General features: G+C 38.0%; 1 protein-coding gene across 2 annotated transcripts in view; it reads right to left on the bottom strand.

Moving 5' to 3' along the window:
• The window catches only part of GRB14 (growth factor receptor bound protein 14), a 113364-nt gene that overhangs the window by 20953 nt on the left and 75980 nt on the right, over positions 1–16431 (bottom strand). For both annotated transcript variants that reach the window (XM_021702907.1, XM_021702908.1), the window contains 3 exons: positions 4960–5081; positions 2942–3016; positions 8–145 (listed from right to left, as the gene is read on the bottom strand). In XM_021702907.1, coding sequence (XP_021558582.1) covers positions 8–145; positions 2942–3016; positions 4960–5081 — 335 coding nt within the window. The remainder of the gene's footprint in view (positions 1–7; positions 146–2941; positions 3017–4959; positions 5082–16431) is intronic.

A 16431-nucleotide genomic window follows, 5' to 3' on the forward strand; every position in this document is an offset into this window, starting at 1 on the left:
CAATTACCTTTGATGTCCCTTTAGTAGAAAAATATAAACCAGATCTTCTTAGAAGGAAGTAAATCTTTTTCCAGGACTTCTTTCCCTGCTCTTTTGCATGTAAGAAGCCATGGATTTCAGGGTATGTGCTTGAACTCAGAAACATCTGCAAGAAAAGTTAGACATCCTCATGCTGTTTCTGAATCGATAATACTGTAGCCTTATAGTAACCTAAGATTTCAAATATAGACATGTAAACTCTAACAGTGTCAATACCACTTAAACGTATCATTACAGGCATGGCAATATAAATACAACAGAAAATAAATCAGTCTTTCAATAACCTGAGGCAAGTTCCAAATGGAAATCTGTTCACAAAATATACATTCTAAGCGGTCAGGACTTAGCCAAACACCAAAATGATAAGTTATTTGAATGTCTATTTGGAAAGCTAGATTTCATCTAAGAGTTAAGTCCTGATACTTTTCATCCTTTTCTATGATTTTCCCTGGGCACTTATCAACTTCATTACAGTATAAGTAAAAGACCATGATCTTGACTTCAATTATTCAATTGTTTAGAAAGTTGAGCCGAGTTCACCTCCTTGATGAGGTAAAGCAAACAATCTTTTCTTTGTCCTCTGTGGGGCTCAGTGGGGGGTGGCTGTGGCACCTTGTGTTTTCCAAAAGAACCGCAACACTATTTCCCATCCCACATACTCTTCTGCAAGGTGATCTTGCCACCTAACCATGAAGAGCTGGAGTCTGTTTCTCTACCCCCTTTGAATCTGGGCAAGGCTTATTATGACTCTTTAACCAATGGAATATGGCAGAAGTGACAGTCAGCTCATTCTAGTTCTAGTCCTTAACTAGCCTGATGGCCTTCACTAGTTAACTCCTGGAAGCTAGCGGTCCCATAAGAAATGTGACTACCCTGAGACAGCTCTGCTGTGAGAAGGCCAATGCACTATTAAAGCCCGTGAGGATGGAGACCCCATGTGGAGAGAAGAGAGGTCCAGGGGTAGCAGGGACACATAGTGAAAAGCCATCTTAGAAGGGGATCCTCAACCCCCAGAGAGTCAATGTGCCTCAGAGATGACCCACCCAGCTACACCCTCTCAGAATTCCTGACCCACAAAATTGCTGGCAAAATGTGAGTGGGTACTTAAGCCATTAAGGTTTGGAATAGTTTGTTACAAAGTAATAATGAACTGAGACAGTAGGCATGTGCTGGTCAGGAAAATGAGAATGAAAAGGAATAGCTCTGTATGAGTGGTTGTACTCAGCATCCTTAATAAGACAGTGGAAATGCATTAGCATCTCATTAAAAGAAGAAAACAGAAATCCCTATGAATAAACAAATGCAAAATAGAAAAACTGAAAGTAAGAGAAATTACTACCTAAAATGATGTGACATATTTTAAAAGGCTACTCAGGGAAATGCTGAGAAGAGATATGTATGTTTTTAAGTAAATTATTAAAAATTTTTTAACGTAATGAGCCACAGTTATTAATTGACATGCAAAACAGGCAAGTAGGTTTTTTAGTTTGAGTGCTTTCCAAGTTATTAAACCAAACCAATTAAATTTTAAAAAGGGAGTCACAGAGGTCATTCTAGAAAGAGAAGAAACATTTTAAAAAGTGGAAACATTGCCTCAGTGGAGAGAAAAGGTCAGAGGCACATGCAGGGATATCTGATTCCAAAGCTATGATTTTTCTTGTTTTTGTAATTTCACATTAAAGTAATATAACTATATTAGAGAAGAACTGGGGGAAGGAGGTGCAATAAAAACTCCAACCCACCACCCTGTCACAATCCAGTGGTGAGGCACTGAGAGGGCCTGGGAGCCGGGGGGTCCTCACGCACAGCTGCTGCTGCCCCTGCCATTCAGCCTAGTATTCTGATGGGGTGTCTGCGAAACCCGGTAGCACAGAAGACACTTTTAGGAAAATCTCTTGAGACTAATCATATTGCTAAAATATTATGAAGAGCAAAAATGAAATATAACCTATTAAAAAGCCCATAGAAAACAGATCCGTACCACCCAATGTATTTACCGATATGTTTAAATACCAATATATTTAAAGTAGTATCTATATAGGAAATATTAAAAGCGGCCTTCTTTAAAGATCAGAGAATACTGAGTGCGTATGACCATATCCGTAGGCTTAGATCAAACAGTAACCAACATAAAGACATTGCTGAACATTAACCTGTTAACAACTGCGGAGCTTCTGATGTGAAATCTACTGATCTACAAAAAATAAAATAATGAAAATCATCCTTTTATTGTAATGAAAATATCTTTTTAAAATGATCACGTAAAGCCACTGCCAGTTTGGAAGGAATGAGCCCCAAAGATGCAAAACTAAGGTGATTTTTAATTAAATAACTAGTATTCTTAATTCAGCTAAGACATTTCAGAATTCTGCTCAAGTATCCAACATAGCTAATGACACATCAATGTACAAAATATATATTTTTTATATCTTTTTTTCTCCTTTCACTTAGTTGCTAAATATTTTATCACAAATAGGATTGGGAGCATTTGTTATAAAGGTTAATACTAAATATCTGTTAGCAAAATGTCTACAATTTACTGGGGATTTTGATTTTTCAAAAAGGCTAACATAGTCTTTAAACACATCACAGAGCAAAATTCTCCAAGTTTCCTTTCATGATACACATTTTTTGAACACATTTTTTAAACACTGAAAATCCTTTGACAATTGGCCAAAACTAGAAAGAATACTGGTGTTAGGAGCCTTTCCTGATTTAGGGACTTCTTTTTTCAGGTTTTGTTCTTTTCTTCCCTATTCTTTCTTTTCTTTCAGGTTCACCTCCAGCAAAAATTCGTCCATCGAGGTATAACATTTCAAAATCTGGGCATGTAAAAATATGGACCTTAAAGTTTCCCTTTATTACACTGTTACTTACATACTTTAATGGAAATATATTTTACCTGCAAAATCTGTGTGGGGGATATTTCACCATTGGTTTCAGTTGCAAAAGACACCATATGCTCTGGAAAAAAATACTGACGAAAAGATACAGGTTACATTATTTCAAAAGCCATGTTAGAAAAGATTCAATTATGACCGATATAGTAAGCTTGAGCAAAAGTTCTTTAAATCAGTGTGTTGAAAATTCACCTAAAGTCCTTCTCAAAATGCCAATCCCTGGACTCTAAGTTCAGGTATCTTAATGAGAAGGTAGGAGTAGGGCCCCAAAATTAGCAAGCACCCTCAGATAATGCGGATGCAGAGAGAGCCACATTCGTCAAGTTCAAAACACTGCCCTCAGGATGACAGCGTGCTTGTTCCCCTGTGTCTTCCCTGAGTCCTGTGGGCACTCTGGCAGGTAATAAAGGACCATCAACTCCATGCCACAAAGTCAAGGATCCTAGAAGTAAGGGGTATACCCAAGGTCACAGCCACACGTAAAGGAACCAGGACTTGTAGGGCCAGGGAACTAAAAGTCAGGTCCTTTTCAATGTCGTTCAATCATAAAATTCACCTAGGGCAGTTGTTTAAAATAGGAATTCCCAAGCCTCGTTCCTAGAGTGTCTGATTCAGTAGGTCTGGGTCCTCTCTCCTCCCCCAGGTAATTTTTATGATCAGACACATTTGGGAAAATATAGACTACTATACTTCCTCCAAGGATGGGGTTTTACGACGGTTCTATTACCATTTGGTCTAATACTGTGGTATTAGTTACAGCATTCCTGGCCTCTATCTACTAGCAGCCCCCCCTGTCCCTCCACCCCCGGAATGACAAGCAAAAATGTCTCCAGACATTGTCAAATCGCCCCCAGTTGAGAACCACAGCTCTAGGTCTACAAAATGAGTGTACAGCCTTGTTCAAATAATAATAATAATAAAATATAACCAAAAACAAGCACTAAAACCATATGCCTTTAACTATACTTTTAAATTCTTGCTTTTAACAAAGATTAACAACAAGAAAATAGTTTCCCTTCAAATTCTAATTCTATCTGATTTTTATTAGGACTCTTTTATTTTCTTTGTCAAAGGTCATCCCATTATGTTTTTATTAATAGGTTCAAATAAAAGAGAACGTAAGAGGTCTTTCAGGGTTTGAAAATATTCTATTATAGTGTGTATCATATATTTTTCATAAAGGACCATTTCAATCCAATTATCCAAAACTTCATGTAAAAATATGCTACAGCTGCAGAGACAAAAACAATTTAAAATAATGAGCCCAGAGGCTATTCTGACTTCTCCAGATCCCTAGATCTTCACTAGAATGTGACACATATTTCTTTTCTTTTAAAGAGAACTATCATGAAAGTAGTATTTATTAGATAATGCTCTGGTCTTTAACTCATTTCTACTTAGCTCAGTCATTACTGCACTGAAAAAATATTTTGGAACAGCAAGATTCATGTCAATCTGAAATTTTTGGCTAAGCTATAGCACTCCCAACAATCATCAATCTGTTTTTACTTTAGAAATTTTCTTACTTAAATTTCCTAAATTCTATGAAAAGTGTTAAACTATAATATTTTGGAGCTGCTTAAGGATATCTAATAATTGATTCCCCAAATTAAATGTATACTATCTTCTTTTTCTTAAAAAGCAAGAAAAAGTTCTGTGATTCAACAGTCTTACACAATTCACAGCGCTCACCATAGCACATACCCCCCCAATGTCTATCACATAACATAATAAAAAAAAAGAATTAAAAAAATTGACAAGAAGAAATTAAAAAAGAAAAAAGAAAAAGAAGAAATAGCTCCCCAAAATGGTTAATCTGAATTTCTGTGATAACGCTGACTAATCATTGTTAGAGTACGAAGAAACGTAACTATGACGTTCACGGAACAGAATTTTTACCTACAATTTACCGAATAGAGAATTGTATTTGATTTATGGTGACTCTTTTCTTCACATAAAGTAAAATAACATTTAATGAATTCATTTATTTCCCATAACTATTAATGGGGATTTCACTTACCATTGGGTTTTTAAAGAATTCATATTTGGCATAATTTTTTCTAAAGTATAGTTTATTTTCTTCTTCCATTCCCCAGTTAGATAGCACTTCAATCACCAGCTCATGGTCTTCCATTGTTCTTTCTGTAAGGAATGTTTCCGTGAGTATGTCAACAGAATGATGGATAGATGGGTGGATGGATGGATGGACAAATGAATAGAGAGAAAAGACAAACATGTAGGTAGAAAGAAATATATATGGACACATGTACCCATACAAATTTACAAATCATATTATGTATGTATCTTTATTAAATATAGCAAATTTCAACTCAAGTCTAGAATAGCCAGATTGATACTATTTTAGCAATCTTGAATTAGTAATGTTGATTTTTTATACCAAAGCAGACTGTAACCTGAGGAGAAAAATGACAAAATATCACAATGCACTTTTTGCTAATTGCCAATTCCTTTTATTGCTATGTAAATTATAATTAAGTTTGATAATAAATCTGCATTAAGGATGAGGGAGCTATTCTTTTTTCTCCAATTTGTCATGATGCCAAAATTAAAATATTTGCCTCAAAGTGGAACAATTCACCCCATTAAGAGATGAAAAATTTTGACAGGTTCAAAATGCATTTAAGATACATAGTCTGGATAGTTCAGAAAAATTAAATGCTTAGAAGGAAAAATTTTTATGCAAGAACATACAATTTTGAAGAAACCTAATTTCTTGTGGCACTTTATCCTTTCAAAACTAATGTTCAGGCAAATATATTTTAGGTGGTCTTTTAGAAAGGCGCTTGGGAGGAAAGGTATTTAAATGAAATAAGCAAAAACAACTTTACAGAGGGGAACATAACATGCAAAGTTCCTATTTTAATAAGAAACTTGATGTCCATAGTAGTGCTATTCATAATAGCCCCAAACTGGAAACTACCCAAATGCCAATCAACACGAGAATGAATGGTATAAACAGTGTAATAAGTAGTGGAATACATACTACAACAACACACAACTGTATGGGTGAACTTCACAAACATGATATTAAATGAAAGAAGTCAGGCACAAAGAGTACATACTACATGCTTACACTTACATAAAGTTCAACACAGGTAAAATAAATCTATGGTGTTAGAAATCAAGATAATGGGGAGAGTGGGTGAGGGAGCAGGGCATGATGGGAACAACTGAGTGTGGGAGATACTGTTTTGTTCTGGGTATTGGATATCCAAGTTTATGCAACATCTGAGAGTTCACTGAGTTGTCCACATATGGCTTGTTCACTTTTCTTAAGGTATATCATATTTCAATAAAAGGTTAAAGAAAAGTTACTGTGAAATTACTAATGCAAAACAGGAAGTGAAGAACAGCCAACTAAGGAATATAGAAATCCTTCGCTTTTTTTAGGTACTTCTAGGACCTTTTTGAAAAGTATCTGTGTCTCAAACATTCAACACTCAGTAGTGATCTGTGACTTACAACACCCGAACCCTTGAAAGTAATGTCATACTTAAATAGAAGCTTATTCATCTGAAAGAGTTCTCAATGAATATGGATGAGTTTGAGCTAAGTGTGCATCAACACTCTGGGTTCTGTTTCTAACTCCAATTGCTCTTTTTCTGTCTCATTGACGAGCTCGCATAGCTCCTCCTCCCTCCTAAGATGCAATCCTTGGCTAAAATCTTTTCTTTCCCTTTCTTAAGCTAATTCACTCTCCTTCAGCCATCCCGTCTGTTGAGTTCCTTGAGATGAAATCTCTGGCTACAGTTGATTTTACTCATGCTCTAGTCCCAACTGTTAGACTTTCCACCACCTCAAACAGTTTGTCTAAATCCAAAGTCAGTATGGTGGTTCCCCCAAAATATTAAACAATTCCAGCAATGCCAATCCTGAGCATATAACCAAAAGAAACGAAAGCAGAGACTAGAACAGATGTTTGTATACCAATGTTCATAGTAGCATTATTCATGACAGGTAGAAACACCTAGTGTCCACCATCAAGATGAATGGACAAACAACATGTAGGACACACATACAATGGAATATTTAGCCTTAAAAAGGAATGAAATTCTGACACATGCTACAACACAGATGGACCTTAAAGATATCGTATGTAAAATAAGAAGACGTAAGAACCGATATTGTAGGATTCCTTTTATATGTGATACCTGGAATAGACAAATTCGTAGAGACAGAAAGTAGAATGGGGGTTGCAGGGACTGGGGAGCAAGGAGTTATTGTTTAATGGGCTCAGAGTTTCACTATGAGAAGATAAAGATGTTCTGGAGATGGGTAGTGGTGATGGTTGTACAACAGTATGAATGTACATAATGCCAATGAATTATACCCTTAAAACTGGTAAATTTTGAGTTATGTACATTTTATCAAAATGAAAAATAAGCCTGAAAACAAAGTCATCTTCCCTTTTCTCTCTCAAACTGCTTTTTCCTAAATTCTCCTATCTCCATTGCATCTTTATAGCCACTCCTCTATGCTCCACTTCCACTATACCCAGATACCAGGGATTTTCCCTCCAAATGTCTCTCAACAACCCCTCACATTGTCACAATTTCAATTTAGACCTTCACTTTTTCTTAACTAATCTCCAAACTTCTAGTTTCTCTTTCTTCCAATCCAACCTGGACATTGATACCATAGCAAACCTCATAGAACATGTGTGTCAATGTGACCCTTGCTCAAAATACTTTCTACTCCCAACTTGCTGTGGGATACATCCATGTAGTCTGGCAGTTATACTAATCATTCATCCATTCGACAAATATTTACTGAAGGCCTACCATGTGTCAGACATTCATCTTGGGGCTTGGAATTTTGTAGTGCATAAAACAGTCAGAAGTCACTGCCTCAGGGAGCTTTCATTCTAATGGGAAGACACAGACTATAAATAAAATGTAAATCTTAATAGGCAGTGATAAACACAACAAAGAAAAATAGAGCAGGGCACAGGGAGAGAGGAGGCTGTAGGGGAAAAGAATTCATTTTCAACAGCATGCCAGAATAGGTCTCTTTGAGAAAGTAATGTTTGAACAAAGACCCAAAGGAGAAGGGGGCATGAGCCAAGCAGACCCCAACAGGAAGAACAAGAACAAAGCCTCTGAGGCAAGAGCAAGGCTCTATGTTTGAAGTACCACAAGGAGGTTAATGTGGCCGAAGCTGAGTGAGCAAAGGGACAAGAACTAGGAGAGGTTAGAGAAGCAATGGTGATGAGCTGCGAGGACTGGAGAAAGCCCTTCAGTTCATAGTGAGGTTCTGGCATTTCCTTGGAGTCAGATGAGAAGTCATTTTGAACAGAGAAATAACACGAACTGATTTATATTTTCATCCAATCACACTGGCTGTGGAGAACTGATTTTAAAAGGTATAAGGGTGGAAGCAGGAAGACCATTTGGTAGAATATTGCAATTAATGAGAGGAGAGATGACATGGCTTGGATTAGAGCAGTAGCAGTGGAAATGTAGGAAGCAGGCAGAATCTGGATATACTCTGAAGGTGGGGCCAACAGGATCTGCTGACCAATCGGACACGAAGAGGAAGAGAGAGGGTAGTTAAGGGAGACACCAAGTTCTCCACCCAAGCTGTTGGAAGGATCGTGCTACTATTAATGAGTTTGAAAAACTGTAAGAGAATTCTTAATCTCAGGAAACAAACTGAGGGTTGCTGGAGTGGTGGGACGTGGGAGGGATGGGGAGGCTGGGTGATAGACATTGGGGAGGGTATGGGCTATGGTGAGCGCTGTGAACTGTGCAAGACTGTTGAATCACAGGTCTGTACTACTGAAACAAATAATACATTACATGTTAAAAAAAAAAAAGAAGATAGTAGGAAGGGAAAAATAAAGGGGGGGACATTGGAGGGGGAGACGAACCATGAGAGACTATGGACTCTGAGAGACAAACTGAGGGTTCTAGAGGGGACGGGGGTGGGTGGAAGGGTTAGCCTGGTGATGGGTATTAAAGAGGGCACGTATTGAATGGAGCACTGGGTGTTATACACAAATAATGAATCATGGAACACTACATCAAAAGAAATAAATAAATAGAGAAAAAAAAAAAGAAAACTGTAAGAGAAGTGGGTTGGGGAGAGTAAACGGTTACTGAGATATCCAGCGGCAAGTCACCTCCCTAACAATCTCTCTATTCTTACATTTGTCTACTTCTCACACAAACCAGCTGGTATTTTCAGGCTTATGAAACATAGTTTCACATTCAACATACTATATCCTAAGCATGATATCCATATTTTTTTTAACTGCAGAGGAAAACAATTTCAAGGTAGTAAGCAAGATGTTTGCTTGTTTTACCAACCTGTGTTTTTTTGTACCCATTACCTCTCTCTACCACTAAAGAATCCTATGTTCTGCCCTCAAGATATGTTATGCAGAGAGAAAAAAAAATTACAGAAATACATTTTATTTACTTTTGAGCTTCACAATAGACTTAATCAATCTCTGACAGATATAAGTGCTTGGGGAGAATCATGCCTAGCCAATCCTTGATTGCCTTATATAGGGACCCACCTTCTGTCTTCTGAGAAAGTTGCTGCAGTTAAGAGGTTGGTGGAGGAAAAGATGGAATAGAGATTGAGCTAGAAAAAATGGACAGTGTAGGCCCAAGAGACACTGTATCCTATCCCCTTCCAGAATGAGAATGCTTTCAGGGTGACGAGTTGATGGTGATAAAACACCAGATAAGTTTAATGATGCTATGTGGCTCAAACCAGAGGATAGCCTTAGGAGACATCCAGCTTCCAGTAGAAACCCTACATCTAGCATGATGGAGAAGCCATAACTGAGGGCAACATCAAGGCAGATGAGTCCATAGCATCCCATTATGGAGAAAGAGCACGGCAACAGTACCACAGCCCCATCAGGAACATGGAAGAGCTAAGAGAAGAGCATGAACTTTAAGTGGCTTTGTGGTACTCAAATAAATTTGAGAGGAACAAGAGTTTCCAGAACATGAAGAGCTGGACAAGGGTTAGGCAAACACCCGTCCTGGGACTTAATGCCTCACCAGCATGTTGCAGAAGTGAAAGTAGGTCTAAACCTTCAATTGAGAATATTTAAACCTGTATGTAACTCATTTATAAAACCTGAATTTATTATTTACCCCAACAACACCGAGAAGAATCCATAAAAAAACAAATAATAGAAGATTAAACTATCTGCTGTTAATAAGGCAAGAGAATGAGAATCAGAAATTATTTAAGTTATTGAAATAAAAGTAGTTACCTCTCTGCAAGTCTCCATCTGAGACCTTTTTCATTGCTATATTTGATTCTTATAATATTTTTAAAGATTTTATTTATTTGAGAGAGAAAGAGAGCACGAGAGGGGGAGGGGCAGAGGGAGAAGCAGGCTCCCCACTGAGCAAGGAACCTGATGTGGGACTCGATCCCAGGACCCTAGGATCCGAAGGCAGACGCTTAACCCACTGAGCCACCAAGGTGTGCTTTAATTCTTATAATATTTTCAGTAGGCTAAATAATGGCCCCAAAGACATCTGGAACCTATAAATGTTGCCTTATATGGCAAAGTCTTTGCAGATGTCATTAACTTAAAGATACTGAGAGAAGAGATTATCCTGAATTATCCAGGTAGGCTCTAAATCCAATTACAAGGAACTTTCTAAGACAGACACAAAAAGAGATGTGACCCAGACAGAAGAGGAAAGAGCAATGTGACCACAGAGAGAGACTCAAGTGAGTCGGACACAACCCAGGAATGATGGCAACCACCAGAAGCTGGAAGAGGCAAGGAATGGAGTCCTTCTAAAGCCCCAGAAAGAGCCTGCTGTCACCTTGAGTGCAGCCCAGTGACCTAAATTTTGGACTTCTCACCTCCACAACTGCTACAGATTACATTTATGTTGTTTGAAGCCACCAGGTCTGTGGTAAAGCAATAACACTGTCTAATGAGCAAGTTATAGTTCCATCTTACAGAAAAGGAACCTGAAGTTCAGAAGAGCGAACATCTCAGATTTGAACAGCATCCGCATGTCTGATCCCATGTCGATGCTGTTCATCTGCAAGCACTGCCTCTGCCTTCCCCCCCAGAGCTCCCACTGGAGGGGCATCCCCTGCCACCTCTGCCTCCCCCCCCCCCACAGCTCCCACTGGAGGGGCATCCCCTGCTGCCTCTGCCGAGCCTATTTATATCCTGCTCATTCTTTCCATATCAACTAAAATCCTCTCTCATGTTCCTGCAGCTCTTATGTTTCAATTGCTTCAAATTCTTTTATTTTGAAATGTGTTCAATAAATATTTGCTAATTAAGTGAAAATAAACAACCACATTTTGAATGTAAGGGGAACAAAAATAATGGGCAGTATTTCAAATCATATCAATCTTAATCTCAAATGAAAGTAACATAAATCACTTGAATTTGGGCTGCACCAAAAAAGGAAATAAAACAAAAAAGGCAGAAAAACCAAGCTGTATTTGAACAGTTAGGACAAATGTATAATGAAAAGCACTTTTGTGATCACCAACCAAGCGGCAGTCTACATGCAAACAAATCCCAGCACAGCAATCTAGAAAGGAAAGATAACGTACAATATTCACAGAAAATTTCACAGAACTGTAGTACTGAATGTCTAAATAACACATAACTAGCATGGGGAAAATATCCTGGTAATCTTAAGGAGAAAAATTTCTTCAAAGAAAGCTAGACTAACTAGAGTATGTGAGAAAGCAGAAGACATATTTTTCATTCCTTTAAAGATGATTTCTGGATATTCTAGTGAAAATTCAGATAACATATAAGGAAGTAAAATAGCAAAGTCCAGAGGATCAGATGCAGCTACAGGTTCTCGCCTCATATACTCCTGTGGTAATGGAGCTAAAACTTCCTTATCACAGAATCTGGCTTTTCAAAATTATATTATATTAATAATCTTTTCAAATGTATACATTACTATCCCAATTTGGATGTACTGTCATATACTATCCCCCAATTAAGTCTCATTATATTAAAGGATTAATGTTACAATAATCCAAATAACCCTAAAAGGCATGATTGATTATCAGTTAATCATGTCTTGCAGAAAATTCCTGGTTTCTTTTTTTTTTTTTTTAAAGATTTTATTTATTTATTTGACAGAGAGAGAGACAGTGAGAGAGGGAACACAAACGGGGAGAGGGAGAAGCAGGCTCCCCGCCAAGCAGGGAGCCCAATGCGGGGCTCGATCCCAGGACCCTGGGATCATGACCTGAGCCTAAGGCAGACGTTTAACGACTGAGCCACCCAGGCGCCCCCTGGTTTCTTTTTTTAAAGGTAACTAACTAAATACAGACCTTAATAGGGAAGAGTTCAACATGAAGATAGAAGATGCCTAGACGGATAACTTAGAGAGGAAAAGAAGAATGCGTAAAGGGAGATGAAAAGTTGCTGAAGACCAGCTTTGTTTTGCTTAGGCTAGGCCTGGGACATCATCACCGAGACATGAGAATGGGGGAAAAACAAAAAAAATACTAGTCTAGACGGCTTCTAATTAACTTTCTATTGATTCTTCCTCTTCAGTCTCATTCTAAAACCAAGTGGATATTAACCAACTAATGATCCTACTAAGTAACTTATAATACATGTTTTAAATGTCAAAAAGAAACAAATTAATTCTGTAACTGGGGGCTCTCTGCTGCAATACTCAAAAACAATGATACTAAGAACTGTCACCCAGAATGAGTTCAAATACTTTTTGGATTACCATGTGATAAATGACCCTAGGTACCTTTCTCAGAAATTCATCATGATTCTTTTAAAGACCTTATTTTTAAGACTTCATAAAATACTGTATTAAAATACAGTATCAAAACTTTACAGATACAAGTCTATGTAGAAAACATTCTGCAGTATTTGTCAGGCATTGGAAAGTGAATGACAATGACTGTATACCACTTCTATGTAGGCAGAAAAAGAGGAGAGAAGCCCTCCTAAATCACTTCAAAACAGTATCCAAAAAGGAGAAAAAAGGGGGAAAAGCGTCCAAAGGAGTAAAGAAAAGCTTTCTTAAAACTAAAAGTTTTATCATGTCACTTGAAGTTTTATCTTTGTTTCTGACAGACCAGCGTGAAGTGTCATAGCAATGCAATGAAATATGACCAAATAATAATTACATGTAATTCTGTTTTCTGTTTAATTTCCAGAAACTTTTTCTTAAAAAAAAAAAAAAGAGAGAGAGAGAGAGAGAAGGAGAAAAGAGGAAAGAAGTTTCTTCTGAAACTGTTGATTTCACTTCAAAGTCTTTTAAAAACCCTCAATCCTCCCAGAATGGAAAGTGTTCACCTGTGACCTTCTGCCTGGATTTCTTCGCTGAATCTACTGAAAGTACAGCGTAGGGCTTAAATAGAAACCTGAGTCCCTACTCTTCTCATCACTTGATAAGAGAAGAAACAAAAGTGGCTTTTACCTCTAATTCGCCCAGAAAACAATTCTTTGTATACCTTTGTTACAGGAAACTCCAGGAGACAAATGGTCCTTGTACTTCTCTGGGCGAGGCAGAAACTACATACATTTTGTCAATCTTATTTTCAGATAAAAATGAACAGCCTCTGACCAAGCAAAACAAAAACTGGAGAAGCAAAGGATAAAAATAGGGCTCAATTCTGAAAGGTTCCTTAACCTAAGAAAACTATCCAATACCAGCGAGCTCGCCTGGAAAAATTGCTAGCACCATATTCAGCTCCCTAAGTGCAATTAATAGGAAAATCTTGACACTTTAGCTTGATGGGTGTAAAGGCCTTGCAGATCATTCTTCAACAAACTGAAGTAGTCTTCATATTAACTCAGACTCACCGATCACAACTTGTATTCATAGAAATCCTTACTTTTCCGCAAAGTATTTGCATACACATCACCTCAAGCTGATTGATAAATACTCAAAGAGTTTAGAAACCCCTTCCATAAATTCTAAGTTACCTAATGCATCCTTTAAAGACTGAGAGCAAATTTCCATCTAGGTACGGCATGTTGCTTCTTTGGCTTCTTTTCCCAGTCTCTTCCTTCTATGTACATTGTAATCCATCCTTTGAACTGCTCAATATAGTAAGTACCTTACAGTTTGGTACAGTTTAGTTCAAAAACCATTTATTTGTCCTAGACCCCGGATTACAAAAATGTATACACAGAGTTCCATCTCTCATGGAATTACTGTCTAGTTTTAATAATATGATCACTATTAAGATAGTTGCAGAAAATGTTAACAACAGCTCAGAAGATGGGTACTTGGCCCAACATGGAGCTTCAGGAAGACGTCTAAGTCTTTAAAAATCTCTTAAGTTTTTAAAATTGCATTTGCTTCCTTTTTTCTGATTTCTAAAATAACACATTTCCATTATTGGAAATTTGAAAACCATGAACAGCGGACAATCACAATCCATCTTTAAATCTATCAATCAGGAATTAGGACTTAACATTTCAGTATATTCCCTTCTTATTTTTTCTCTGGGTCTATATGAATGTATTTGTATATATTTTTCACAAAGCTTAGGAAACATTGTATATATGTTTATATACCTTCAATCAGCTTTAAAATCTTGTATCTGTCCATATCAGTCTTCAAAGGAAGAACTCCAAAAACGTGATCAAAAGCTGCATAACTTATATCCCATGGATGTATGTAATTTATTACATCCCACTATTATTATATCATTAGGTTTTATTTTTCTAATTAATATTGTAAATAATCCTGCTTGAACAGCCTTGTATCTATTTCTTGGCCAAATCACTTGTTTTCCACACCCCAGTCTAGCATGTACTTGTGGAAACATCCCCTCCCAGGACACACCTCATCACTGACTCCCGGTGCTTCTGTTATTTTCGGGATTTGCAATTTCCCAAAGGATGCATGAGAAATGGTGGTGCCAGCAAGTATCCTAATTGTCTCAAGGAACAACTGCTTGGAACCTATAAGAGACAGATCTGTCTGCCTACCTGCTGTCCGATGGAAGGGGCGACTCTCCTTCATAAGGTTGAGCATGGGGTGCCCCCAGTTGCTTCTCTCTCTTCTCTCTCTCCTCTAAGACTGTGGCACTAGGTTAGCTGGCTGTCAGCTTCGAGAGTTGAGGGTTTTCATAATATTTTCAGGAAATGGCTAGCAGTTGTACCTTGATACCATTTTTGACTAAAATTCCAAGTAAGCCTTGGAAAAGGCATAGCCAGGTAAAGATGGGTGAGAAAGAACTCACTGAGAATCCTAATGGCATGAGCAAGGAAACCAAGGCGTAGAAACTGTAGTGTATGCAGGCAACTACAGGCACTTCTTTCATGTATAAACTTAGAGGAGGAAGAGGGGAGACACAAGGCTGGAGATAGGAGGGGCAGGCAGGTCACAGGGGCTACAAGCCCTGCAAAGGACCTTGGACCCTAACGCACGAAGAATCAGGTCTGCATTCCCATGGACAACCTTGATATGACCGGAGGCAAGGGGACCAGTTACAAGGCTAAAATAATCCCTGAGGAGAGAAATGATAAGACCCAAACTCAGGCTATAGAGACACTGAGAAGGACAAATCAGTCGCACCAGGAGGCAGATTTAGTTAAAAGCACTCTTCACAGGTTCATATTTTATGCCACCAGCCTTAGTGTGCCACCAGGACACCGTGCGTCCTCGAAGCTCAGGTCAGTTTAAGTAGAGAAGGAAGCCCAATGCCACATATCCTATGGCTTCACGATTATTTGTGCTGGTGGTAAGGGTGGTCGCAACTCTGATGGCTGGGAGGTTACAGACAGCACTGAAGGTCCAAACAATAGGAAAAACACTTGTGCCTCTGAAGAAAGAAAGAAAGAAGAAAAAGAAAGAAAGAAAGAAAGAAAGAAAGAAAGAAAGAAAGAAAGAAAGAAAGAAAGAAAGAAAGAAAGAAAGAAAGGAAAGAAAGAAAGAAAGAAAGAAAGAAAGAAAGAAAGAAAGAAAGAAAGAAAGAAAGAAAGAAAAGAAAAGAAAGAAAAGAAAAGAAAGGAAGGAAGGAAGAAAGGAAGGAAGGAAGGAAGGAAGGAAGAAAGGAAGGAAGGAAGAAAGGAAGGAAGGAAGGAAGGAAGGAAGGAAGAAAGAAAGAAAGAAAGGAAGGAAGGAAGGAAGAAAGAAAGAAAGAAAGAAAGAAAGAAAGGAAGAAAGGAAGGAAGGAAGGAAGGAAGAACGAAAGAAAGAAAGGAAGGAAGGAAGAAAGAAAGGAAGGAAGGAAGGAAGGAAGAAAGAAAGGAAGGAAGGAAGAAAGGAAGGAAGGAAGGAAGGAAGAAAGAAAGGAAGGAAGGAAGGAAGGAAGGAAGGAAGGAAGAAAGGAAGGAAGGAAGGAAGGAAGGAAGGAAGGAAGGAAGAAAGAAAAAGAAAAAAGTGAAGGAGCCACTTCAAAGCAGTGAAGCGTTTCCTTGGCACCGCTGTGCACCGCTTCTGTCTTAAAGAGATCACGTGGGTATAGCTGCACACATAAAAATGGTTTCATTAAAAGCCTCCAGTCATTCATTTTGCTTATTAAA

The sequence above is a fragment of the Neomonachus schauinslandi genome, chromosome 3 (genome assembly GCF_002201575.2).
Source record: "Neomonachus schauinslandi chromosome 3, ASM220157v2, whole genome shotgun sequence".
Classification (NCBI taxonomy): Eukaryota; Metazoa; Chordata; class Mammalia; order Carnivora; family Phocidae; genus Neomonachus; species Neomonachus schauinslandi.